Below are 27663 nucleotides of genomic sequence, written 5' to 3'. Positions count from 1 at the left end.
CTGGTCCAAAATTGATACCCCTACTTCCGGGGGATCTTTCAAGTATGGTTTAAAGTCTTAACATATTTATGTGTGTGTGTGTGTGTGTGTTTTAGGGTTAGAAAACCTAAACCCTACAAGGTAGAGTATACATAACATAGATTAGAGTTTGAGTCGCTTAGGCCGGGTAACAAATCAAATATATATGAATAGGAAACCGATTAATGTGATAATTAATTAAACCAATCTGGAGAGTCGTCAATATTAATTAAGCATAGATTGACTTGAAGCTCGATCGAGCATGGAAAGCTTAGTTTGGATTTATGTTATTGTGATTCTAACTAAATTTCCCATAATTAACATCATAAAATTTAGAGAAAAATAACTGTATGGTGAGGGATTCTGCTTCACTAGCCTCTTAATTTGCTGCTTTTCCGGAATCTTCAAGGTTCCTAAAATGTCATTAGCGGCCCCCCTATATCAAATTAGCTTCTTGTGGTGTGCCTGTGGATGCTCGACACACACGGCCATCACTTTGGAAAAATGAAATCTTATTACAGTTCAAAATTACAAACCCAAAAGAGCCTCTTACCTAAGTCCTAAGAACAAGAGGACCGGCTTTGTGTACTGAATTTATCCCATTAGTGTGGCTCAAATGACTTCGGTGCATTAACAGTAAGATTGCTCTATTGCAACCTGGTGGTTGTGTGTTCGAATGAAAGAAATAGCCTCTCTGCGAAGCGGGGGTACAACTGTGTACATCTGCCCCTTCCCAAACCCTGCAATAGCAGGAGCTTTATGCACTCACTAGGTATGCTAATAAAAGAAAAAAAAACACGGTTGGGTCAAAGGCAGGATCCTGGTTAGACCTTAATCTGGCATCCCTAAGCCCATAAAATCTTCAGCAAAATTCACTGAGTCTGTGACCCATGCAAGCATGTAGGTAGGAGTAACTAAAATAGGATGGGTTGTTTTCATCCCTTGGGTTAGGGGCATTTGTAACTCTTTTCTTGGTGGGTGTCAAAACTTAGCCCGAACCATTAAGACCGATCGAAAAAATCCGGACCAAACCGAACCGATCCTTATTGGATTGGTTTTGGGCTAGGGTATTGCAAGATTGGCTGAAAACCGGACCACACCAGACCAACTGATAACAAATCGAAAACCGAACCGAATGAAACCGATAAAAAAACATAGAGTATAAGCTTATGAATAGGTGGATCGATTACCCATTGATTTCAATATAAGTGAGCAATTTTCTGGTTGTAAGGGGTATTGCTACAAATCAATGAGCATGAGGTTGAAAAAAAGGAAATTGATTTGTAACCATGCTTCTTCCATTGATCTCCTTGTTTATAATACAAAATTAGTTGGTTATCCAAAATGATTTGATAGTAGGGTTCTTTTTGTGATTTCAATATTAATTATCTTCTCAGTGATTATTCATTGATTTCAATTTTAATTACCTTATCCTTACAATTAATGATAAATAACTATATGATTTGTAACGATGATTTCGCTACAAACTCTATTTATCCATTGATTTGAATATTAATTATCTTCTATTCTTCCCCATATAATTTATTCATCTTTGTTTGAATTACAACATGAACTGATGAACATATCAAACCATTTTTCTTATTTTTGGTTGTATACTTTTTTGTTTTTTTACTTGGGAAGGTGAATTGAAGTGTTTTTATTGAATTTTTCATCACTACAAATTATGAATTTAAGATTTCATTGTGGCTCAAACCCGAAAGCAAACCGATCTAAACCGGTATTAACCCGATATTGAAAACCTGAAATAAACTGAAACCGCACCGGACCGAAATAGAAACTGACAAAAAACTGAAGTTTCTTAACAGTTTGGTTTTGGACTCACCATTCTGAGACTGAAACCCGATTCAACCCAACCGAAATCAAGCCGAACCGACTGGGTTTGGTCTTGTAGAGAGTGGATTTGTAGACACCACATTTTGATACCATATAAGTGCGTTTTGGCAATGACGACCAAAGCCCAGTTGATTCGCATGGCAATTGAATGATAGAAATTATCACTTTATCCCTATCTTACTTTTTGTGTCTAAACTATCCCAATTAGAGTCAAAACCATTAAGATAACCTCATGTAACCGTTTTAAACTCATATGTAAAATTTCACCCAATTTTGGCACCTTTTATGAAAATGATCATTTTGCTGCTAGTGTTTTCTTTGATATCAGAACTGCCCAATTTGGTTGTAATGCTTCAGATGAATTTATTTGGTTATATTAAGCTTGCTCGTAAAATTTTGTTTAAATCCGATGTCAATCAGTACTTCGTTAACTGTAAAATGATCATTTTATTCTTGACGTGTTTTTCGATAGCGGACCTCTCAATTTGTCCCGAAACCCTTTGAATAACCTTATTAGGTCATCTTAGGCCTACACCTAAAGTTTCGTAAAATTATGGTGTCATTCAGACCTCGATCGACACAAAACATGATTTCTATACTTACCATGATTTCCAAGGTATTTTTAGGTAGAATCTGGCCACGTCTGCAATACAAATGGAAATTACACATCAAGACCTTCGTGCTGATATGTGATGCATCAAAATCGGACTCACGGATTGGGAGAAATTAATGTTTGAATTCTGACCCATGAAATAGAATCTAAAAAAAGATGAAAAGAACCCGAATTAATTCGAATCAATTCAGTCCAACCGATCCGACCCAGCCCAGCTGAGCCAAAGCTAGCCCCATGGGGCCATGTGAGCATACCAGCGCGCCATGGGCGCAGGTCAACCTCGCAGCTCCAACACCCTCTTTTTCTCTTGGTTCCCTGCATTTAAAGAAACCCAGGGCCACTTAGACATTTCATCGAACATGTCTCGGCCTATAAATCTGGCCTCATTTGAAAGGCTTAGAGGCATCCAAAATCCGTGAAAAAAAATACCCTCACATAGCCCTCACTCCCATATTTTCCTTTTTTTCGGTTATCTCAATCCCATATTTTTCAAGACATGCTCGCAACACACCCAGATAATGCTCCAATATTCCTATACAAGTATTTCCCAAATACCCCTTGATTTGGGCAGTGATCCGGTCGGCTTCGGCAATCAATTCCGGCCATTCAAGGATACATTCACTAATCCAAGCCTCTTCCATTGCATCTAGGTAATGTTTTTTTTTAATGTTTGATTCACTTTCCATTTATTTGATTTTTCTAGTAAAAGTAGTATGTTTTGAGTCATTTGACTAAAATGATCTAAACAACAGTTTATTTGTTTTTTTTTTTATTTTTTATTTTTATAAATACCCCTCTTCATCCTTCGCAGGTGAACATACATATCAGAACCAATCATATGTTTATTTTGTTTTCATAAATATCCCTCCTCCCCTTGTAAATGGCATAAATAGAACAGATGATTGTCTCTCACATGTACATGCAGAGGAACCGAACTCTTAAATGAGAATCTGTGAACCAAATGAATGTAGGTGCAGGGGGATCTCAACTCGAGTGAGACACGTTATCATAAGTCTATGAGATGTTAGGTTATAAGGCTTACGTAAATGCTCCCTCATTAACAATGACTCCTTCCTTGCTATTTGACGTGGGAATAAAGCTCATGATATATACTACTTCTTATTGTATTGGTAGATAAATATTTGTCCAGTCATAGAAAACAATTCTCTACTCCTTCTCGTGGCATAACTTAATATATGCATGCATATACAAGTAGAGAGATAATTAACTAATAATAGAATGGACAATTTCCCACGCCATCCTTTGGATGACAACAAAGAATGTAAGAGTAGATAACATTATTACGCATTATTAGCCTTTCATAGTCGTTTGGATCTACCTGACCACGTCTGTAGTCAAATGGGTATAAAAATATAAGGAGAAAGAACATTACCTGGTCGCATACGGTGCAGTCGTGTATCATTGAAAGGTGGAAATCCTTGAAGGTGTGATGATTATTTAACACAGCCTTGTGTTTGGGTGCAGTGATCGCACACCGCATGTGACCAAGTAGTGTTTTGCTTTCTCAAAAAAATATCCCGAAATTAGTTTTTCTGATCGATATTGGTGTCATTTGATGTGATATGATATGATATTTCAAGGCAAAGGTTTCATCTCATGCCATTCCCCCCTCCCCCCCTATACAGATTCCATTTGTTTTTAATATATTGTTATAATTCCCATCCCATCTCCTATATGCAATGTTTATTCCGTTTATTTTTTTTTATTTTATTATTTTTTAGTGCGAGGTGGTCCTTACCAGGGGACAAGGCCCCACAAGGAGGCAAGGACATGATCCACAAGGGATCAACGTATGGTACCCACAGGGGCTCCATTGCTTCTTGGAAAATGAGTAAAGGGTTGCATGTCAAGCATGTCATACAGGAGGAGTGCCTCGAACTTGAGACGTCAAACCCCAAGCCATAACTATCACGAATGATGCCAACCATCACTAGGCCAAAGTCTGTGTCTGTGTATGTTCTGTTTAGAGCATAGAAGCAAAGTTTATTCAAAATAACCCTATATATAAAGGATGCAATTTCCCTTCAAGCACGATGAAGGAGGAATTCTTTCAGTACATGGATTTGGGTGTCTTGGGATGGGCATCGAGAATAGTGGGAGTATTATCGACTTTGTACAGTAAAGAAAGTAATAATGATCCTAAATGGATATACTTTTCCTTCACTTATAATGGAAGAAAACTAATTTTTCAAATATAAATATCGTGGTTATAAAAAAAAAAATCCATCCCTAAACGATCCCATTTGTGACATTATTAATTGGAGGCAGTTTTCCTTCACCTGTGGTCAATGGTGTGCAGAGAATATCAAGAAACGCATAGAGCTCAGCATCTTGGGAGTGCCCAAGAGGGCATCCAACGGCTGAACTGTGCCGCACACATCCTGACAGTTGATTGGTGCACGCCGGGATATATGCGACACATCCTAGCCATTGGATGCCCCTTGGGCACTCCCTCGGTGTTGGGCTCCCTGGAGAAGAGCATCAAGAAACAGTGGAGGATATTATCAACTTTTTACTATATAAAGGAATATAATAAAGGGGGGCCGTTTTCCTTCACCCACGGTCAATGGTGTACAGAAGGGGTATAGGAAACAATGAGAAATATTATCGATTTCATACAATAAAGGAAGTAAAGCATTTAATTATAACCCTAGATGGAAATAAATAAAGACATATTCCTTTCAATTTGGATCCTCTACTGCCGAGCTGCCTGATAAGATCGTGCTGTTCAAACACGGTGCTACGTGCAATGTCCGCCTTACCCCTGTCCAAATGCCTTATCCAAGTGGGGGTAAGGCGATCTTTGCGCGCAACATCATGCTGGGCAGCACGATCGTGCCGACCAACTCGACAATAGAGGATCTGGATCCGTATTCCTTCACCCAAGGTCAATGAGTCAATGGTGTGCAGAGAATATCAAGAAACAGTGAGGAATATTGTTGAATTCGTACGGGGGATGTACTTTTCTTTGACACACGGTGATGAAGGAAACTTTTTGCCTTAGTAAATAACGTAAATGCGGAGTTGTATTGGTTGTGTAACCAATGCAATAGGGCAATCTCCATATGTCACATGTTGAGCCCGTCACACAAACCCAATAAACACGTTTTGATGACCTATATATATATATCCAAATTGCTTAGGTTGCATGAGATCGAGGGATTTTTTTTTTTTTTTTTTTATAATAAATCCCAATTAAAAGCATTTGTGATATGGTATTTAAATCCATGAACTTTATTAACCAGTAGAAAAAAAAAAAAAAAAACTAATTAAAACTTCTCTCACGATATATATATATATATATACAAGTAAGTGGATAACTAATCAACTAAACCGGATCAGCTCATATTACTGAGTACCTAGCTTATGACTGTTTGATGCATATCGATTATTGGACCAATGGGCCGGGGGAGGAGATGCTTTCTTACCTGCTTGCTTCTTTTCATGACTTTTCGTAGTTTATCCCTTCATGGAAGACGTGTGTAATGTGTGCTACATTTTGTGTTACAAAAGTCCAACTTAATAACAGTTTCTTTTGAATTTTTACAATGTTGAGACAATAATTAAGCTGATTAAGCTTTATACATATTATGGGAATTGTCAAAGAAAGGTGTTTCTTGTTCTCTCTAATATACCTAAAAATCTATAACTTTAATTCCTGGCATTGGCATTGGCATTGGATTGTTGAGAGATTGACCAAATTGTGAGAAGCGCATGAACGGGAAGGAAAGTGACATGATAATTGTCGCTTCCAGCCCCCATAATTCAGATTCTCTATGGCGCGCTGTATGTAGCGGTCTGAGCGATGCAGACATAGGGCACAACACAATGATCACCTTACCCCTGCTCGAATATTCTCCTCTCAAGCCAGACTTTCTTAGTTCATACTCAGAATTTATAAACAAACAAGGCAGGGGAAAGAAAGCTAGAAACACATGTATAATATAAACGCTGATAGCTGAAACACATGTATAATATTCAAATCAAATCTTCAAACCTTAATTAGTCTCTTTAAACTCCTTCAAACTAATCTAAGATCTGGTAAAAGGGCACTTTTGACCAGTTCACATTTTTTTTTATAGATTTTGAATATGTTGGAATTGTGAAGAGTTTATAAACTACTTGTTCTCTTCATTTATTTGTTCCCTTTTGATATTATCCGATTACCTCATCTGATCAGCTACCATGGAAGAAGTTGATCCTCCAAGCCCAGAGAATTCTGATCATGGAGGAGGAGGAAGCAACTCATCAGACCAACAGATTCAGACTCAAACCCAGAGGGTGAAGTCTTATGACTGCAACTTTTGCAAGAGGGGTTTCTCTAATGCACAAGCGCTTGGTGGCCATATGAACATCCATAGAAGAGAGAGAGCAAAGCTCATAAAACCCTCCACCATCATCACCAACAAGAAGGAACCCATGAGCTCTCTATCTTTAGTATTGGAGTCCAGTAATAATGAAAACAAGGCTTCTACACTAAGGCCGCAGCTCCAGTTGTTTGTGGAGAGACGACCATCAAGCAGTGGTGAAAGGGAGACAAAGACGACCTCTGTGGATTATAAGGAATTGGACTTGGAGCTTCGGCTGGGATCTGAATCCTGAGAGATTCATATGATCAAGATAACATGTACACCACTGGTTCCCAACAGTACTTTCTCTGAATTTCGTTATGTCATAACCTTGTTTTGAATTTTTTATTTGAGACTATTTCTTATTCTTTTTTGGGCAAGAGTTCTCTGCGTGGGGGAGCGTGACCCCTGCGTGCACACGAGGCCAATGGGGGAGCACGCGTGGCAGCATCAATAGGGTGATCATTATCACATTTCATGGTGGCAGGACGGTTATTCCCCTTCCCCACCCCCCAACCCCCCAAATGTGTCTGGGCGCAGGGTTGTACACTCCCCCCACCCCTCCCAACAGAGAACATTTTTTCTTTTTCATACTTCTAATGTTCATAAACAATATTTGCCAATAGAAGACAGGAACTGTGTACAGTATATATACATATGTTCTCCGTTTCACCCATTACATTATACATTGTAAGATAACACAAAATATGGAAAATAATCCTCTCCAATTCCTTTAAAGTGTTCGCCGCCGCAGTGCCTTTTTTTGCTTCTCTTGGGCGGGGTTAGAGAGTAGAATCACTTAATTTTTTATTGCTATTTTATTGAAAAAATTAGAGATATATGTTCTCCATCTAGAAGGTCCAGGGGTAGTACCGATTGGAAGCAAGGTAGATTGAATTTTAAGAGGGATTCTATTGCCTGCAAGTGGGTTTTTTGTGCTATGTTGACCCACATTTGGAAGTAGAGAAACTTTTGATTATTTCGCTACAAGATGAAGATTTTGCCTTTTATCATTAGGGATATCAAGGCAGATGGGGAGGGGGGTTAGTTTTGATTGCCCATTTGGGTGCGTGGGGGATTTCTTCTTCTCCTCCCCTTTGCTCTTGGGGGGTTTAGTCCCGATTACTCGTTTGGGTTGATCCTTAGTTCTCTATTCTCTTTCCTCGTTCTATAGTTTTTTTTCCTTTCGTTTTAAAAAGGAGATGTTACATATAACAAAGCAGATATCAAAGCGGATGATTTGGAGGATAGATAAAGAGTTGATATTCCTAAGGGGATGAAATCCCCTAGAAAACTCTACCTGGCCTAGAAATGAAGGGGTCATTTGATCTAGATGTGGGGCTTTCTGAGTGTAGGGGGTCCTACCCCTGATCCTTAATGAAACTGCCTTTACGTTGTAATTGTTTTTATTTATTTGCAACAAATTGATTTTACCTATAAGAGGAACCCCTTACTCACCTCTTTTGTGAGTGTTCCTTCTCTCAGTCCATCTGGTCTGCTTTCGTATCCTCATTCAATATGGGATGGCAGCAGCCCCAATCTGTCCTTGAGCTAAGTTCTTGGTGGAGGAGGAAGGCTAGGACGGTTTCATTGAAGTAAGCTTGGTTGGCTGGATTTTTTTTTATTCCGTTCTTTCTTTGGATGGAACGTAACAACAGAGAGTTTGAAGGTGTGAGACACAATCATTCTCAGGTTAGGAGCCTTGTACGGAGAGAGTTAGGTAATGTTTCCTCGGCCTTCTCCCATCGTGTCTCTTCGATTGATGACTTTGTTTAAGGCAGAAGAATGAATCTTCATCTTCAAGCTCGTAAACCTCAAGAAATGATGGAGATTTTTGGGCATACCCTTCCCAAAACTAGTTGAAACTCAATGTTGACGGATGTTCCTTGGGGAACCCAGGCAGAACTGGTGCGAGTGGTGTGTTTCGCGATGCCAAAGCTAATGTGATTTTCTCCTTGGGTGTAATGACAAACTTTGAAACAGAATTTAAGGCATTAATCTTGGGGTTGCAGCATGCCTGAGATCTTGGCCTATCCAAATTGTGGATTGAATGCGACTTTGCGGCAGTCTCGATGTTGGTATCCCGTAATTTAGTCTCCTAGTTCATTTGACAAAGGTGGTGTGGTCTTCAATCGTTTCTTCACACTATTGATTGGAAGATAACACACAGTTATAAAGAAGCTAACCCAGTAGCTGACTTCTTGGTTAAATTAGCTGCAAGACGTCAAGATTCATCATCGATGGTGTCTTTCCCTCCCTCAGTTCAACATGACCTTGTGATACATGATCAATGCAGACCAAGGCTTTGGGTGTTATCTCTTTGACCTTGGCTTGTTCTGCATTTTTAATTTCCCGCTGCTAACGGCAATGCCGGAAAGAAAAAAAAAAAAAAAAAGAAGAAGAATCAACAGACAAGCAGAGTATATTAACATTTTGCACGTCAAAACAATGGAAGAATGGAGAGTATATTTCAGTAGATTCGTCATACAAGATGATCCACATGATTATTGATGAGAGAGAGAGAGAGAGAGAGAGAGTAGATTTGTAATGCAGGAAGCGATACACCAGTCCAATTGCAAGGTAAAGAGAAAATGTAAGAACGAAAATAAAACAAAAGAACCAGGAGAATTCTATAACAGCAAAGGTCCTTCGGGTGGCTTTTAATGGCAGTTTCCTCAGCATCACTCTTTAAGTAATTCTCATGGTGAATTTTAAATCACAGAATGGTTACATTGAGACATTATTTTAACTTTTAATTGACCAAGAACATGACCTTACAATCCTTAGCCCTCGGGGAAAAAAGCAAGAGGAAAGGGAAGAACCAAAATAAAACCAAGATATAATCAAAGTGTACAAAGGGAAAAAAAAAAAAAAAAACTAATGTCACAGGGGTATGTGAATTTAGTTGTCATCACAAGGGCATCTCCTTTGCCACTTGGCATGAATGGACGAATAAGGATGAGTCCAACCCACACTCATTTCACAGTTCAAATTTGAATCTAGTTACAAAAGTTTTGGTCTGTGGAATACCAAAGTTTTTCATAATTGAATACGAAGTATATTTCATTTTTCTTTCTGAGAAAAGGTTTAGCTTACAATTGAATTTACAGTAGTTGCTGCTAGACTCAATTAAATCAAGTTGCATAGAAAATAATGAAATAGCAGAACAACTTGCTCAACTCACAAAAATAGACGCATCACATACTCACATGTACGACCATCTTTCCCCGTTACAGAATGGCGATTAATTGAGATTACCCACAAAGCAGTGTGTCTCGTGTTGCATTTCCAGTTGTAGGATTCACCCTGTTGAACAAGTATGCAAGTCAAGTAGTGGACGGAGGCCTTGACTTCTATAAAGAAACTGAAGAAATAACCAAAGAATACACAGATTTTCTCACCCATCAGCAACTTTGCAAAGATATTTCCGTTGATCATCTCTCAAAGGCACATCTGTGAAGTCTAATAGCATTTATAAGAAAAACAATAATCAAAATTAGGGGGCAACAGTTTTGGAGCTCAGCTAAAGTAAAATATGACATGTTTCAGTCCTGATACTTTTCGTTTGGAAGCACCATCATAACAAAGAGAAAACTAATTACTACCAGGCAAAATAACCTTTTTACTACATGGTAGTTTATGCAAGGTTCAAATGTGACACCTTTCGAGCCATTTTTTTTATTATTTTAGGCCGTGAGGAGGGGAGTGTGGAGGATTAAAAGTTTGCTAATTGTTAGACTGGAAACATGCTAAAAGATCATCACAAAGATCAAACGAATTTTGACTGTTAGTTCCTTGAGATCAGAACTTAGTTGGATGGTAATGCAAACCAAAAAAAAAACCCAACTTTTGGTTCGATGACACATGACTCATCAGATGGAACACAAACTGCAGCAATAGCATATTACTGTTACTTGTACAGCACATGATTAGATCATACAAAGACGTTTCAATGACAAACTTTAACCAGATTGGATCATCTCAAGGCAAAATGTCCTTTACAAATTCATCTAGGAAGGGCTTTCTCCTTGGTCCACCATGGTGATGTGGAAATTCCAGCTGTTCAATAGATAGGATTTGGTCTGGATGTGCCATTTATCAAATTTAAGAACCAAACTCAATTGTATAGTCCACATATATTGGCATTTTCCTTTCTATTCTCAGCCATCCATTTGTTTTCAACTTCAACCATCTTCCATAAGTTTCACATTTTCAATCATAAACCAAAAGATCATCAAGCTTTATTTCTCCTTGTAGCCAACTTATTTTAGCTGAAAATTTAATACGTTAAGTAGGTGAACCTGGGCCCCTGTGTGCCACATGGAAAATATTAGGGCTGTGGATGAAGGTCTTACTAGGTGATCCATGAAGGAAACCAGAGCCCTAATTTTAACCATCAGTTGTATTTACTTTTCTCTGAGCCATTACTTAATACAAATAAGTAAAAAGATTCAAAATAAATCAAAAGAAGCAACTTATATACGTATACAGATCCTGAGAACTAAAGTTACAATCACATCAAATCAGTCTAGTCTGAGAGGTGTCACTGAATCTAATGGTTCCTGGTGGCTGATTTCCACGAAGGAATTGCTTCTCTTTTCTCGACTCCTTTTTCATCTTTCATAGTCTGAAAAGTATAGGAATGAGCTGTTTTCACTTCTACGTACTAAACATAAGCTGCCCTGTTATTTATAAAGGGACTACCCAGCGCACGAAGCTACTGCCACTGCAAGGTCTGGAGAAGGTCATAATGTTTGCAGCCTTACCGCCGCATAACGGAGAGGCTGTTTCTTGACTCGAACCGGTGACCACCAGGTCCAAATGGAGCAACCTTACCGTTGCGCCGAGCCGCCGAGGTCCGCCCTCTAGGTTGCCCTGTTATTTATGCAACCCATAAAAGGATTATAGGGGTATCATGGTTCAGGATGGACTCAAAAGAAACCGCTGGAAAATAATGTGAGGGCATAAATATATAGTCATCACAATCAGCCTAATTAGCAGCAAATGAAACTCCAGCTAGCTTGGGAAACAATTCAGTTGTCAAAGGTATTTCATTACTTATTTTGCACACACAACAGAATTTCAACCCAGAACCATACATACTCCTTTGAACTCAGGCACATACACCTTTTTGCTTTTCATTTCTTCATCTGGCTGAGCATCCTTCTAGAGCTCACCTAATGAACTCCACAAAGACCACAAGAACCCATACATTGCAGGCTAAAGCAAAATACAGAAGGAAATCATCTATCTACAGGCTTTCCACCTATAAGAAAGGAGCCGTTTGTTGCCTAATGAGATGATCCAAATTTTGGATTTCATCCAATACAGCTTCCCAAACTAAATATGTAAAATTTGACTGATCAAGCAAGCCCTGTACCAACTCAACCTCAAAAGATGGCAATCCCCTGTAAAGCTTAAGTTAAGGGTGAAGGGGAAGATTTAGATAGAAACAAACAACTCCAAAGCACTTGTCTTTGCACTTGAGTTTGATTTCATCTCATCAAGAGTGTGTAACAGGCTCAGCCATTTCTTCAACTTCTAAAATATTTAGATTTGCACTAAAAGAAGGCTCTATAGATTTTATTCCAGTTAACTCCAAGTTTCTGCTTAGGAGTGATCCTTTCAAGCAGAAACTGCAAAGGAATCCAAAGAGGATCGACACCATAGGGTTGATCAACAGGGAACAGCATTTAACACCTTTCCCAACTTCAAATTGAGAACCATCATAAACTCATTAGTAGGTGGAGGAATTCCTTTCCAACACTCCCTCCAAAATGATTAGTTACAGTATTCCCCCGTCTCAAGCCTTCTAACCATCGAAAGACTTAAGGTTCTTTCCCAAGCCATAACCACTTACAAAAAAGAGCTTTATTTATAGTCCTTAAGCGATGAAGGCCCAGAGCACCCAACTAGAAGAATAAGTCAGCCTTAATGGGGTGTAACATAGCATAACTGCACAAGGATACTTAGATACAGAGCCTACAGGAAGTTGCTTCCAATCTCTGGCTGTCCATATAATGTAAAGTCTACCAATACCCTAAGGATCATATTATTTTGCACTTGCAGGTTGGGACTGAGCACCTACACTAACTGATCTTTGACTGATCTATAAGAAAACATGCTTCTTTTAAATTCAATAAACAAATCCAACATGTTTTTTAAACACCATAATTTGCTCAGGCACACTGCACATAAAAAGAACTCTTGTGATACAACGTTGCCTGGACGTGAATCTTGTATATTCCTTCTTTATTAATATAATTTTTGCTGACCTTTAGCCAAAGAAAAAAACTCTTGAAAGAAAACGTTAGTGGTGTCTGACATACCTGCTCCAGTTATGACAGATCCTCTGAAGGATGTGTTGCCTGTAGCAAGTGCACCTTCCAGGTTTGCATTTTTCAAATTCACCTGCACTAAGTAGTAAGCATATGTATGTGTAATCATTAATTGTTAAAGATTTTTCATGGCACATTGTCAACTATATTACACATTTCAATACCAGCCATTACTCCTAACCAGTTGTGGAGACTACATCCCACCTACCTAAATCTCGATCCATCAAATCATCTTTAACATCCTATCCAGTTAAAAGCAGTGATATTGACAGAACATATGCCTAAATGCAGCAAAAGAGGTCCACGGAACTTGTAAGCCTCTGTGACAGCTCTGTTTAAGAAGACACAAATATTAAGATTTTTATGACAGTAGCATGTCAAAGAGGAAAGTTAATCTTGAGGTCTTCTATTTGATTGATATGTATGGATCAGGTATTTCAGAATTTTAAGACAATTGGGAATGACATAATTCTGTCTGTCTGACCTCTCTAAAATCAGTCTCCTTTCTATCTATTTTGAGAAGAGAAAATCTAAGGTCTGGAGCTGCCCAACCTGTACACAGGTCTGGGGTGCCAATAACATGCCATTTTTCATGCCACACTTTTGAAGATCAATACCTATACACGAGTAGGTCCCACATTAAATACAATACGCGTAAAAGGATCAGTAAGATACAAACGATTTTTAACCATCTGATCTAAATGCTATTCTTTTTAGCTTTTTGAAGTACATGCTAGAATCATCCATCCATGCCAATCCTGTTCCATCAGAATATATTGAACAAGACTCGCCAAACATTAGGTACTGAACCAATACGATTGCACAGCCACGTAATAAGGGCCCAAGAACTGAGATTATGCTTTTGACAAAATCTCTTTACTATTCCGCCCCTCTCAGTTAGATTTTAGGTTTAGTTAGAAGAGGAGAACAAGATGAGAGGAAGAAGGAGACAAGGAGAAACAAGAGAGAGTATTTCGGTTGAATGTGTCTGTGTAGGAGAGACTTCTCCATACTCTATATTACTTGAATAGAACTAATAACTTATTACATCCATCTCCCTAGGGAGGAAAAGGTAAAAAGAGACAAATAAGATAAAATACATAATAAGGCAACTAGTCCACAGTCTAGTTCCCAAACTACCCCTGTTACATATCTACTAACAACTCTAACACTCCCCCTCAAGCTGGAGAATATATATCATGCACAAGGTTCGAGAACTCGGGTCTCGGTGGCATCTCGGCCAGGCCAGAAACAGAGTCGAGCCAAGATCTCGCTGAGCTGGCGAGATCTCGGCGAGTTGCTGCAATTTTTTTTTTTGGACTCGGACCCCCAACTCGGTGGGTTGTACACATATTTTGGGTCTGAAACTTGGTATCCAGCATATTTCAGGCCATTTAAACACAATGGCATGCCCAAATTTGCCAAAAAACAAGTCCAAATATGAGTTTCACTTTGGACCATAGGTTGGTAGGCGACGAGTCGTACTAAAACAACCTAATCTACATATAATTTAGTAAAACATAGCAAATTAGCAATCAAAACATTCTAATTAGTACACATCAATCAAAACATTGAAATAAAATGTACATTACATCAATGTTCCCTTAATTTGTTACAGAAAATGAGATTGAACAAGAAATTCATCCCCATATCGATCCACATAGAATTCCCATGTCATGGAATTGCTATAGTGTTGCAAATAGTGTGACACAGTTTCCATATAAGTCTTCTAATCAACATATACCAATTTCCCCATCTTAGGGGGTACATGGGAGGCTGTTGGTATAAGGTGTAAGATCCACTGCTACTGTCATATTGAGTTTGAGGCATGTATGGCTGGTTTGGGACTAGGAATGTGTACCCAACACCTAACGTAGAGCTTTGACTGTCATACTCAGCTGCTGACGGCCCATACTGACCATAGGCACTATAATCAGAACCGGTGCTCTGCTGGCCATAGTCATAGCCATGATGATGCTGAGATGATTGCCATGACTGATGCTCACTAGTAGTATCTATACTCATGCTTCCGAAACTTGTAAGCATGGTGTTCATACTGTTGTTGTCCTCCTCCTGAGCATATGATTGATGTGAGTGTTTGCGACCCTTCTTTCTGTTGTATGTTTTAGGGTGGCCACCATGGTCTTTATCTTGAGTGGCATGCGTAAACTGATACTCACCGGTGAAACGCATAGGGTCCTCCTGCGTTCCAACTTCTTGCTCGTACTGCTCGCGTATCTCTTGTTTACCACCAAATACTTGTGGGATGGTTGGCTGGTAGGCATCTTGTTGCCTAAAAGTGGTGGGATCCTGCTCAAAAATGGGTTCTGGACCTTATACTCGTGGTCGGGTTTGGGGTCATGGTATATTTCTTGTCCCAGTGCTTCTCCTCCTCTCATCTTCTTACACTGGTGTAGTTGAGCCAGATCCACCAGCTCCTCTTGCTTGCTCATATGCTCTTATATTATCAAAATGAAAACTTTGTCTACTCTCAGCCAAAGTCTACTGGTAAATTCTCCATTCAGCCTTTGATTGAAACTCACCAGGTGAAGGCCTAATGTCAGTATCATCTCCGCCACGGACCTCTGCACCAGCCCTCTCTAGTATTGCCTCATTAAACTCTTGTTGCATTCTTTCCCTCTCAGATTTTTTTAATCTTCCTCCTTTCAAATGTTGTGCCATTGCCACTTTCACTTGGATAGGAACATTTGGGCATGATGAAACATCCTTGCCTGTACCAGACAAGTGTTGCTTTAACCTGGTGGCTCCTCCAGCTAGCAACTTCCCACAATAATTGCATTTGGACTTCTTTTTGTCTGCGGAAATGGGAATTCCATGTTGCCATGCTATATCAGACATTGTATACAAAATGTCTTATGTTTTACACTGTTACATAAAAAACATGTATTAATAACCATGGATCACTTAAAGTAAGGTATTGAAGGCTTAAAGTGTGTTATTCATATCTCTTAAACGTAATGTCAAGCTACTAGAACTATGAAATAACTATCTCTTATTTATCCCCTAACCCTAGTATTTATTTGTTAATTAAAAATAATATTTTGAATTTTTTTTAAAACTATTTATACCTTAAAGTATAAGAAAAATATAATGTAATGATGAATTTGACACCATTTGAAGTTGAATATTATGTACATATGTTGTACATAATTTTCCATAAGCAATAAGTATTTTTCCTTAATATTATATATATATTTTTAATTTTTATAATATATTTATTAAATCTGAAAAATAAAATAATTTTTTTAATGGGTGAAAATAAAAAATAAATCCATGGGGCTGTAGAGCATCCCAAGTAGTTTAACATATATCAAAATCATTTTCAAACAATCACTATTCATCCTATTTTTTTCATTTTCTTTTTTTCAAATAAATCATTTATTTTTTCAGAAATTATAATAAATAATTTATTAACTGAAAAAAAAATACGACTCCATGAAGTGATAGATCGGGCAAAGATGTTCAACATATATTAAAACCACATGAATCTAACAAGGATTACAAAAAAAATTTTTGGAAAAAATAGATTTGGGGAAGAAATAGAAAACACCTTTGAAATCTTGCAAATAGGTGATGATGCTCCAAATTGGCACTTGAATCTTCACTTTGGCACTTCAATCTAACTCCAAACCGTGCATTCCATCCAACAATCGAAAAAAAAGAAGAAGAAATTTGAAGGAGAGGTGTTTTTCCCCTTGGTTTAGAGCCTATCGAGTTCTGTTCCTGCTCTCTCTTATGTTGGAAATGGGTTTTTGGGTGAAAATTAGGCTGAATACAAGTAAATAGCACTTTTGGGCCCAACCGAGATATCGCCGAGATCTCGATATCTCGGCGAGATATTGGTTTTTTTGTATTGAAAATATCTTGATTTTAAGCTTCGAGATATCACCGAGATCTCGGCAGGACGAGAAATTGCACTTTTAGGAACCGACTAGTAACTCGACTCGGTATTGCCCAAAACCGAGAAACTCAGCGAGATCTCGGCGAGATCTCGCGAGTTCTCGAACCTTGATCATGCATTCCCAGCTTGCTTAGGAGAGAACTAAACTGAGGAGAGGCAAGGGCCTGGTGAGGATGTCTGCCAGCTGATCACCAGTCTGTACAAAAGGAGCACAAATGCAGCCAGAGTCTATCTTCTCCTTGATGAAGTGTCTATCAACCTCAATATGTTTAGTTCGGTCATGCTGAACAGGGTTGTGGGCAATACTGATGGTAGCCTTGTTGTCACAATAGAGTCTCATAGGGCCTTCAGTGTCAAATTCCAGTGCCTGAACAAGTCTTTTCAACCACATGAATTCACACACTCCATGAGCCATAGCTCTAAATTCTGCCTCTGCACTGGATCTGGCTACAACATGTTGTTTTTTGCTCCTCCATTTAACCAAATTACCTCCCACAAAGGTACAATAGCCGGTAGTAGATCTCCTGTCTGTAACAGAGCCGGCCCAATCTGCATCAGTGAAACCTTCTACTCTCAAGTGGTTATGTCTGGCATACAACATTCCTTTCCCTGGGGAAGACTTCAAATACCCAAGAATGCGATACATGGCATCCAAGTGGCCACTCTTAGGAGCTTGCATGAATTGGCTCACCACTCCCACTGCATAGGAGATATCTGAGCGTGTCATAGCAAGATAGATAAGCTTCCCAACCAGCCTTTGGTACTTTCCCGCATCAACAAGTGGAGGACCACAATCTTCTCCTAGTTTGTGATTCTGCTCAATGGGAGAATTTGTTGGTTTGCAGCCCAACATCCCTGTCTCTGTCAATAAATCAAGAACAAACTTCCGTTGACATATGTTGATTCCTTTCTTGGTCCTTGATACTTCAATTCCTAAGAAGTACTTCAAGGGGCCCAGATCTTTGATTTCAAACTGTTGTGCCAAGTATCTTTTCAGTGTACCTATCTCAGTTATATCATCTCCTGTGACCACAATATCATCAACATAGACAATAAGGGCAGTGATGGTACCATTGCCCTGCTTAGTAAAGAGAGTGTGATCAGCTTGGCTTTAAGAATATCCATTCTTCAGAATAGCTTGCCGAAAGCGTTCAAACCATGCCTTTGGTGATTGTTTGAGACCATATAGTGCCTTCTTGAGGAGGCACACTTTTCCTTCAGCTGAAGGCATCTTGAAGCCTGGTGGGGGTTGCATGTACACTTTCTCTTCCAAGTCACCATGGAGAAAGGCATTCTTCACATCTAATTGATATAATGGCCAATCTTTGTTGGCAGCCAGTGATAAAAGAACTCTTATAGAGTTATGCTTAGCCACAGGAGCGAATGTCTCTTGATAGTCAATCCCATAGACTTGACTGTACCCCTTGGCAACCAACCTTGCCTTGTATCTCTCCACAGTACCATCAGATTTGTACTTGATTGTATAGACCCATCTGCATCCAACTGGGACACGTCCCTTAGGAAGATCCACCAACTGCTAAGTATCATTCTTCTCAAGAGCCATCATCTCCTCAGACATAGCTTGTCTCCACTTTAGGTCAAGCATAGCATCATTGACATTCCTGGAAATAGAAGCTGTAGAGAGAACAATAATAAAGGCAATACTTGTAGGAGAAAGAGCATGATAGGAAACAAACTGGGCTATAGGATTAGTACAAGCTCTTTTCCCCTTGCTAATAGCAATAGGAAGGTCTAAATCACATGGAGGAGAAGGGATGTCACCTGACTGAGAAGGATGGGCCTCAGGATGTGGATCTGGATCCAAAGAGGACTCTTGGTAGGTCTTCTTTCCTTCATTATGCAAGCCTTCACCTCTCTTGTAGGTAATGTGGTAATCCTTCTCCTTATCAGTGCCACTATCAACAACTAAATCTGTATTCACATTCACATCCACAGCCCTGTGCTTTCCAATGTCAAGTGTAAAGGGAGAGATTGGTAGAGGATGAAGGAAATCAGCAACCCGTTCACTTCCACAATTCTCACCCTGAAGAGGATGCTGAGAAGGGGCAAAGAAAGAAACAGATTCAAGGAAGGTGACATCCTTGGAAATAAGACACTGACGAGAAGAAGGATGATAACACTTGTAACCCTTGGTAGTACAAGAGTACCCAAGGAAGAAACACTTGAGGGCTTTGGGATCAAGTTTAGTACGTGCAGATTTGTTTACATGCACATAACAAACACACCCAAAGACTTTAGGAGGAAGAGAGAAAGCAGAAGCCTTGGGAGATAAGATGTCCAAGGGAAATTTGAAAGCAAGAAGTTTGGTAGGCATGCGATTGATGAGAAAGGAGGCAGTGAGGAGAGCAGTAGACCAAAAGGTCTTGGGGACATGCATGCCAAACAAGAGACTACGGGTGATTTCCAATAAATGGCGATTCTTCCTCTCAGCAACCCCATTTTGTTGGGGGGTGTCAACATACGCTAGCTGATGGAGAATGCCATTATCAGTAAATAAGGTTTGGAGGCCACCAAACATGTATTCCCCCCCTTTATTAGATCGAACAATTTTGATCCGAGTGTCAAACTGAGTAAGAATCATCTGATAAAAGGTTTTAAATGCATCACAAACATCACTTTTATGCTTCATAAGAACAGTCCAAGTAGCACGAGAAAAATCATCAACAAAGGACACAAAGTAACGATAGCCATATAAAGAAGTAGTAGAGGAAGGTCCCCAAACATCAGTGTGCACAATATGAAAAGGAGCAGTAGTTCTAACGACAATGTTTAGCAAACATACATGGTTCACATTGAAAAACATGAGAAGAAACAACAGAAGAAAATAAGTGGGGCAACTGTTTCCTCATTACAACAAAAGATGGATGGCCAAGACGACGATGCCATAACATAACAGACTCCACAAAACTACTATCAGTACGGCCACACACATAAGACTGAGTTGTGGGCAAAAAAAGGTCAAAAAGATAAAGGCCTTGCTCTTCACGTCCACTACCAATAATCCTCTTTGTCACCAAATCCTGAAAAAGACAGTGAGAAGGGAAAAATGTGACGCAGCAATTCAAAGATTTTGTCAAGTGACTCATAGATAAAAGGTTAACTATAAGGTTAGGAACATGAAGAACTGAAGTAAGAGAAATAGATGAGGTGACAGGAATACTACCCTTACCAGATATGGAGGATAGGGAGCCATCAGCTATCCTAACCTTATCCTTACCAGAGCAAATGGTATAGGAATCATAATTATGGGACGTACTAGTCATATGGTCAGTGGCACCAGAATCAATGACCCAAGACTGGGCTGCAGTAGAGGCTGAAGTAGAGACCTGTAAGGATGATGAGGAGCTGGCTACAGAAGGTGTAGAGGATGTGCTAAGTTGTGACATGACCCGGCGAACCACTGTTTCCATAAAGGTAGAGTCATCTTGTATAGCATCTGCCTCAGTCATCACAGAGTGAGCTCGAGCTCCCCCTCTACGGCCACCACGACCACGTGTGCCAGGAGGACGACCATGAAGAGACCAACACCTATCTTTAGTGTGTCCAATTCTCCCACAATGATCACATTTAAACCGGTCCCGAACAACTCCACTGGCACCAACGGTCTCCACTGTATTGGCTACCTCTCGGGTAGGCCCCAATCCTCTACCACCTCCGCGGGTGTCTCTAGAAGAACTGGAGTTGAGGGTTGACCTCTCAAGAGAGGATACTGAAGCTGGCTCCATAGCAACACGCCGAGTCTCCTCACTTTGTAAGTAACTACAGACCTCACTAAGAGATGGAAAGGGAGACCGGCCTAAGATCTGAAGCCTGATGGGCTCATAGTCAGGGTTCAGGCCACCAAGTAAAGTGAAGACACGCTCCTTTTCAAGAGTTTGATATACCTTAGCCTCATCCTCTAGGTCCTTCAAGTGGAGATCCCTGTAGTGGTCATATTCTTCCAAAAGGCCAAGAAAGGCATTGTAGTACTCAGAAATGGTCCTATCACCCTGCCTCATGGAGTTAATCTTTTGGTGGAGCTGATAGACCTTGGCAGAGTCACCCACTCTATCAAAAGTCTGTGAAACACTATCCCAGATTGCCTTGGCAATCTCCTTTCTTATAAACCTTCATCCAATCTCAGGAGTCATAGAGAAGATCAGCCATGTCATGACTGTAGAATTGTCGGCCTCCCATTGGTCATAGGTAGGTGAACCAGGCTCTGGAGCTGTAATAGTGCCTATAATGTACCCCAGTTTCCGTTTGCTTTTCAGTGAAAGCCTCACAGAGTGTGACCAGTCCAAATAGTTGGTACCATCAAGCTTCGCAAAGGAGATCTGTGTAGGTGTGCTCTCATAAACAACTGGAGGAGATGTGGGAGGGGGCTGTGAAGTAGCCGAACCAAGCTCAGAGGTAGGTGTATCAGCCATCTTATATGGGAAGAAACACTTGACCATAAAACAGAGAGCAAACAGCAGTTGGGGAGTACACACTCAACCCAAAAATAGAAAAGTCCAACACCAAACTGGAATTCCAGCAAGGAGGAACCAGAGAAAAATGGGCAGAACTTCACCCTAACACTGTCCAAGAAGGGGAATCCACTCAAGACCTCAACTAGACATGTCCATAATCATCCCACAAGCAAGAAGAAAGTCCATATTACACAAAAAAGCAAAGCACAAGCAACTAGCAGCAGTCTCTGTTTTACCTGGGCAGAACAGATGTTCACAAAACTGAGCTATGCTCAAAAGAACTCAGCAACCAGCAAGAGGGGACACAAGAGGCATGAAGAAGACCCAAAAACGATCTCAGTGGGCTGCTCCATGGTCCAAATACTTGCTGAAATGCAGGCAAAACAAGGACTGCAATAGAGAACTGGCGGAAGCCCTAGCTGAGTCTTGGTTGTCTTCAAAACTCCATAGAAACTTCAGAGCTGCTCAAATAACTTCATCCACCATTGAAGCAGGTTGTGTAGGACTCAGATACGATCTTAAAGAGCTACTCCATGATCCAAACACAGCCCGAGAGAAGGAGATACAAGGCCTGCAGCAGGAACCTGGCAGAAAACCTAGATGAGGCTGGGTGAGCTCTAAAACTTCATAAGGGCTTCAATGTAGCTCAAGAAGCAGCATCAATCACTTGAATAGGTTGAAAAGAACATATTTCAGACTCCTTCACAAGCAGTTTACATAAGAGCCTCTTCCTTGGAATCCCTTATCTTCTCGGATTCCAAAGAGAGGAAAAAATGAGGAACAAGGAGGATGGATACGACTCTCAAACCCTTAGCTCTGATACCAAGTTAGATTTTAGGTTTAGTTAGAAGAGGAGAACAAGATGAGAGGAAGGAGAAGGGATGAGAGGAAGAAGGAGACAAGGAGAAACAAGAGAGAGTATTTCGGTTGAATGTGTATGTGTAGGAGAGACTTCTCCACACTCTATATTACTTGAATAGAACTAATAACTTATTACATCCATCTCCCTAGGGAGGTAAAAGGTAAAAAGAGACAAATAAGATAAAATACATAATAAGGCAACTAGTCCACAGTCTAGTTCCCAAACTACCCCTGTTACATATCTACTAACAACTCTAACACTCTCCCCCTCCCCACCCCCCGCCCGCTCCCCAAAAAAATAAAGAGAAAATAATCCTCACAAAATTCAAAAGGATTTTACAAGTTCTTCGGTATCATATAAACCATCTGATATGTCTATACTATAGAGTTATGAACTACGAGAAGTATAAGCAAACCAATCCAATTTAGTTGTTAAAAAGCTTAGTTGAGTTGCGTATAAGACCCAAATATTTTCAATTAAGGTTGTTCACTTTACACCTTCTCATAGTTATTTGTATTATTGATGGTCCTTTATTTTTTATCTAGTTCAAGTTTGCAATAGAGTATCTAGGAATGAAACAATGAATACCCAGATCCTAGTTTTGGACACATGGAAAGCTAAATATCTCTTTATAAGGGGATTCATATCATACAAAATTCTTTGTAGAACAAAGAACCAAGGGTCTAGACAAGACACGGCATAATCTGAATGTTGTAAGGAATAAGAGATGTTAAATGGGACTTAAAAATTAGGTAAAAATCACCTTTGTTACATTTGCCAATGAGAAGTCCACACCTCTGAGATCAGCATCAGAAAGATCAGCTCCTGAATGCAGAATTGAACCAAAGAAAATCACATGAACAAAAAGGGTTGCAGCGATATCCACATGATCAAACTAGATTATAACAGAAAAATAAGAACAAAAGATTATGTGGCCAATCCTGAATAAGAGACCCTCTGGATTCGACATATTATACATGCCAATAACACAAATATGTATGTTGATGTCCAACATAGATCAAGGTATCTGATATTGAAACCCAATAAATGAAAGTTTAATCAATAACTATATACTCAAAAACTGGCCATCTAATATTTTGGTAGCAATGATATATAATAGAGTTCTCACTCAGCTTCCCCTCCCCCCCCCCCCCTCAAAAAGAAAAAACTCTCTCTCTGAAAGCAGAATGTCATCAAACCCTACACCAAATATCCCTTAACCTTCGCATTCATTAAGCATACCAAATTGGTATTTCATATAGTATTTTCAACCTAAGGTTTTAAATGGCTATCACGTCCACTAACTATTCCATCCAATTTCTGATTCTACACCTCTTGGGAGCGGCCAACCCTAGGACTCAGGTAAAGAGATTCAAATGGTCTGATGCTCCAATTCCCGGGGGGATAGATCATTGCCATCTTCATCCTGAAACCCCCATCACCTATACTGATAAAAAGCCTTTCCCCACGCCTTCGCCCTTGAAGAATAATTGATTAAAACCTAAGAAATACAGAATCCAACCACTGAATCACTTACCTGAATCCCCCTATTCTTTCACGCACACACATAAGCAGATTGACTTAGAGAGAGATATTGGAGTAGATACAAAGTAAATAGGCAACATTTTGCATGAACATTTCAACAATATGGACCAAGAAATTTCATGGAGGCTTGGAGATATTGTGGCGAGGTGCATTTTCTATTACTCTTCATGAATTATGGTGTGAGCATAAGAACGAAGTATGTGATTACCAGAAGAGCTCATCAAGTATTCTTTCGAAGAAAGTGTGTAATGTGCTGCACAGCATTGGTTCAATATCTAGGAACAATATCACAAAGCTACCACATGAAAATAAGATATTCTCTAGGCTCGGTATTGGTGCCCAAATTCCAAAAGCTCCAAGAACTCTTGAATTAATGTGGCAACCTTCGTAAACCAATTGGACCAAGATAAATACTGATGCAACTTCAAAGGGTAACCGAAGTGAATCGGACATCGGGGGAATATTCAGAAACAGTATGGAAGGTCTCAATGTTCTTTTACAATATATTGGGGCAAATAACTCTGCAGAGGTTGCAAGCTTTTCTAAAAGCTGCTGAGATAGCTCAAAGAAGGAAATGGACAATCTGTGACTGTGATTTGAGACTAACTCAAAGTCTCTAGTCTCAATAATTAAAACTAAGTCATTCCCATGGAAGTTCAATCAGAGACGGATGAATGTCAGTAAATATTTAGTCTTGCAATTGGAAAGGGACACACTGTTGCTGATCATCTAGCAAACTTGAATGCAGTTCCAGGTTACCTACATCAGTTTCACATGACCTAGAGTCGGGTGCCTTGTCTTGTCCAAGATCTCAGGTTTGTTAAAAACTGCAAGATTAACTGCTGATAACAGTGCCGAAGGTGGTTTAATTTTGAAAAAAAAAAATTTTGTTTTTTGAGGGGGGGTGTGGGGGTACCGTTATTCCCAAGGTATGCCTTGACATCCAATCATACACCTTGTCTTCTGATTTTATATAATATTTGTCGCTTTCCTTTTTAGCAAATAAATAAATAACTAAATACCAGGAAAACCTTTCCTTCTTGATATGCAGTTAGTAAAAGGTTCCCTCAACCATTTTGAACCAATGATTTATAAACAAAACATACGGAAGGACTAGAAAGGCCCATGTTTTATATTTCAAGATATCAAGCAATAAAATGTGTCTAGAAAACAGAAACAGGGATGGTGATAACAGGCTAAATGGCTGACAGACCTTCCATATCAGGCTGGGTTTGGTGTGGGCAGATTGTGTTTCTGCTTGGTTTGTTTCCAGTCGGTGTGCCTGTGCTGGGTTCTGATTAATAAAATGACCCCGCTAAAGGATCTTGAATATTTATGATTCATATCTCTGTTTCGGTTTTCCTGCACCTTCCTACTATCTTTTTAAGGGTGTTCTTATCCTTTTCCTTCCTGCAGTACAAAACACAGTCCTTGTATTGACCCAGCAGCAGCCCCTTTCGGTTCATTCAGTTCAGTTGAGGTAACAGTCAATTCAGGCTTAGGTTACTGGACACACAGAAATTATCTGCCATGTCCTGTGCTTCCACAGCTCCAGTATATATGAGGCTTTAATTTGTTGATGTTGCAATTACTTTGCGTTCTAAAATGTGCGAATTTTCTTTCCAGCATTATGAAATATCTACAAATTGCTAAGTATAGGGAATAAATAGTTAAGTACTCCAAAATCCATATCCAACAAGTGATAGGAATGTAGGATAAGAGAAGAAACCTGTTAAATCAGCATCAAAGAAGCTCGCACCTAGCAACTTTGCACCCTTAAAATTGGCTTGTCGGAGTATAGACTGGAACCAAGTAAAACAGACACTGAATGTCACTAACCGACCAAAGTTAGAGGGACTTTCATCGGGGTGGGTAATTTTCTTGGAAAAAAGACAGGGTTATTGGGTTCACCGGAGATTGACCGGAATCCTTCTCTAGATTCAAGAAGGATACCACGAGAGTTACAAGATTGCAGCAAAAGATAATCAATTCTTGCTATGCTTACCGTTTTAAAATCTTGCTTGATCAAAGTCTTTCCACTAAAATCCTTCCCTGTCAGGTCCTGACCCCTTGTAACTTCAGAACCGTATGGACCTCCTCCCTTCGACATTGTCAGAGACAGAATCAAAATCAAAATTTTACTAAATTTTCCTTTAAAATAGGAGAGAAAAGTAAAGGTAGAAGCGATAAGATAATGAGGGGCTCGGCATTGAAATGGTAAGACAAGGCACCTAGAACGTGAATTGGACTGGTAAACAACTTAAGGTGGATTTGTTGTAATTTCAATCGAGCATCAAAAGTAAATAGAAGAGATGTAACAATTACCTTAAAAGCAAGAGCGGGATCAACGAGAACTAGAGAAGCAGATAGAATAGCTAGCAAGCCAGCTCTAGATAATGATTCTCCAATAGAAGAGAACATGTTCGCAGGAGATTCGAGTTTCTTCAGACCCTGTTGAAATATGGAACAAGGAAAAAAAAAATTTGAAAGACGGATGAAGGATGGTTTGAGAATTGAGAGAGAAAGTAACAGAAAAGAAGGATAGAAGTGATTAAGGGTCGAAGGAATTCATCACTTACGGGAAAGTGTTCCCTCTGAGTAGGATAGCTCGAGAAGGAACGTTGACAGGAAAATGGATATCTTGCTCTTGAGAGCTGAGGTTTAACAGAGGGAGGCGACGATAATGGCTTCGGTGTAGAGGTGAAGGGCGAGACGCTCAGAATTGCCATTGGGAGCAGCCGAGTAGAGATGGGAAATGGGAACGACAACTAATTGACAATTGTCGTTGTTTTCACTTTATCCGGATAAAGTGGTTCAAAGGTACGACCAACACGAACGGTCGGACCGCTCCCATCTAACCGATCTGCTCTAGAGCCAACATCTACTTTCTGGCTCAAGTTTCAACATGATCGCTGAGCAAGTGGCATAGGAGAGTGCATCAATGAACTGCGATCAAATATAATCATATATAGTAGGGAAGACAAGTTATTTCATTTGAGGAGAGAGATAGACATCGAATTGTTAGCATACCCTGTCCCAACAGCTCAAAGTATTTTCTCTTTCTTATATTTTTAGAAAAGAGAGGTTGTCTCTCCACTTGCTAGGATGGCACGAAAGTGGGGAAAGGACCATGGTTCAAGTAAGCGGAATTCATAAATTCTGATTCTGATTCAGCTAGAAATTGCCTAAACCTTAAAAATTAAGTATGAATTGGCCGATTCAAATAGGCCGGCAATCTAATTTGAATCCTCGAACCATGGATGGGATGAGTGATGGGGGATGTAAGGTTTAAATATACTCTTGGCCAAGGTTCAAATTCTCATTAATAAGCAAACGTGGGAGTGAAAAATAATTAGAATGGGCTATAGATTCTCTCTCTCTCTCTCTCTCCTACATATTAAGAAAAAAAAGCCACCTACATAAACGATGATTGATGAGACTCTTTCTCCTTGTTTTCCATTACCCTCTCTCTCTCTCTCTCTCTTGTTGTTTTGTTGGAAAAAAAAAATTGAGTAGAGGGAGTGTTGAAATTGTTCCTAAGAAAATCCCATTAATATTTATTGATGCATGGTATTTCCGTATATAAAAATTTTTTCCTTTAATAAATCCATAGGTTTTTGGATTGTAACAAAGAAGCACTTTTGATGGATTTGACTTTGCAAGAAACAC

At 39.6% G+C, this 27663-nt stretch overlaps 2 protein-coding genes across 2 annotated transcripts; one reads left to right on the top strand and one right to left on the bottom strand.

The window, feature by feature from the left end:
* Window positions 1–6691: 6691 nt before the first annotated feature.
* Window positions 6692–7108, top strand: LOC122642564 (transcriptional regulator TAC1-like). Its single transcript, XM_043836111.1, has one exon. It carries the CDS (start codon window positions 6692–6694, stop codon window positions 7106–7108), a length of 417 nt encoding a protein of 138 aa, XP_043692046.1.
* A 2767-nt stretch (window positions 7109–9875) lies between these two features.
* Window positions 9876–26775, bottom strand: LOC122648931 (thylakoid lumenal 15 kDa protein 1, chloroplastic). Its single transcript, XM_043842249.1, has 8 exons — window positions 26574–26775; window positions 26320–26445; window positions 26000–26095; window positions 25724–25796; window positions 23213–23274; window positions 13185–13266; window positions 10257–10317; window positions 9876–10161 (listed from the first exon to the last, which is right to left on the bottom strand). The coding sequence occupies exons 1-8, from the start codon at window positions 26721–26723 to the stop codon at window positions 10110–10112; spliced, it is 702 nt and encodes a 233-aa protein (XP_043698184.1). The 5' UTR covers window positions 26724–26775; the 3' UTR covers window positions 9876–10109.
* Between the last annotated feature and the right edge of the window lie 888 nt (window positions 26776–27663).

This window comes from Telopea speciosissima, chromosome 1 (genome assembly GCF_018873765.1).
Source record: "Telopea speciosissima isolate NSW1024214 ecotype Mountain lineage chromosome 1, Tspe_v1, whole genome shotgun sequence".
In the NCBI taxonomy this organism is placed as follows: Eukaryota; Viridiplantae; Streptophyta; class Magnoliopsida; order Proteales; family Proteaceae; genus Telopea; species Telopea speciosissima.
Note: the sequence above shows the minus strand (reverse complement) of the source record. Positions and strands in the feature narration are given on the sequence as shown.

What these genes read in the sequence shown, in the direction of transcription:
- LOC122648931 (XM_043842249.1), bottom strand. Translation starts at nt 26,723, where the DNA reads ATGGCAATTCTGAGCGTCTCGCCCTTCACCTCTACACCGAAGCCATTA. An exon ending in ATCCCGCTCTTGCTTTTAAG is followed by an intron (nt 26,096 to 26,319) that starts GTAATTGTTACA and finishes ACAATGTCGAAG; the next exon opens with GGAGGAGGTCCATACGGTTC. An exon ending in CTTTGATGCTGATTTAACAG is followed by an intron (nt 23,275 to 25,723) that starts GTTTCTTCTCTT and finishes TTCTGCATTCAG; the next exon opens with GAGCTGATCTTTCTGATGCT.
- LOC122642564 (XM_043836111.1), top strand. Translation starts at nt 6,692, where the DNA reads ATGGAAGAAGTTGATCCTCCAAGCCCAGAGAATTCTGATCATGGAGGA.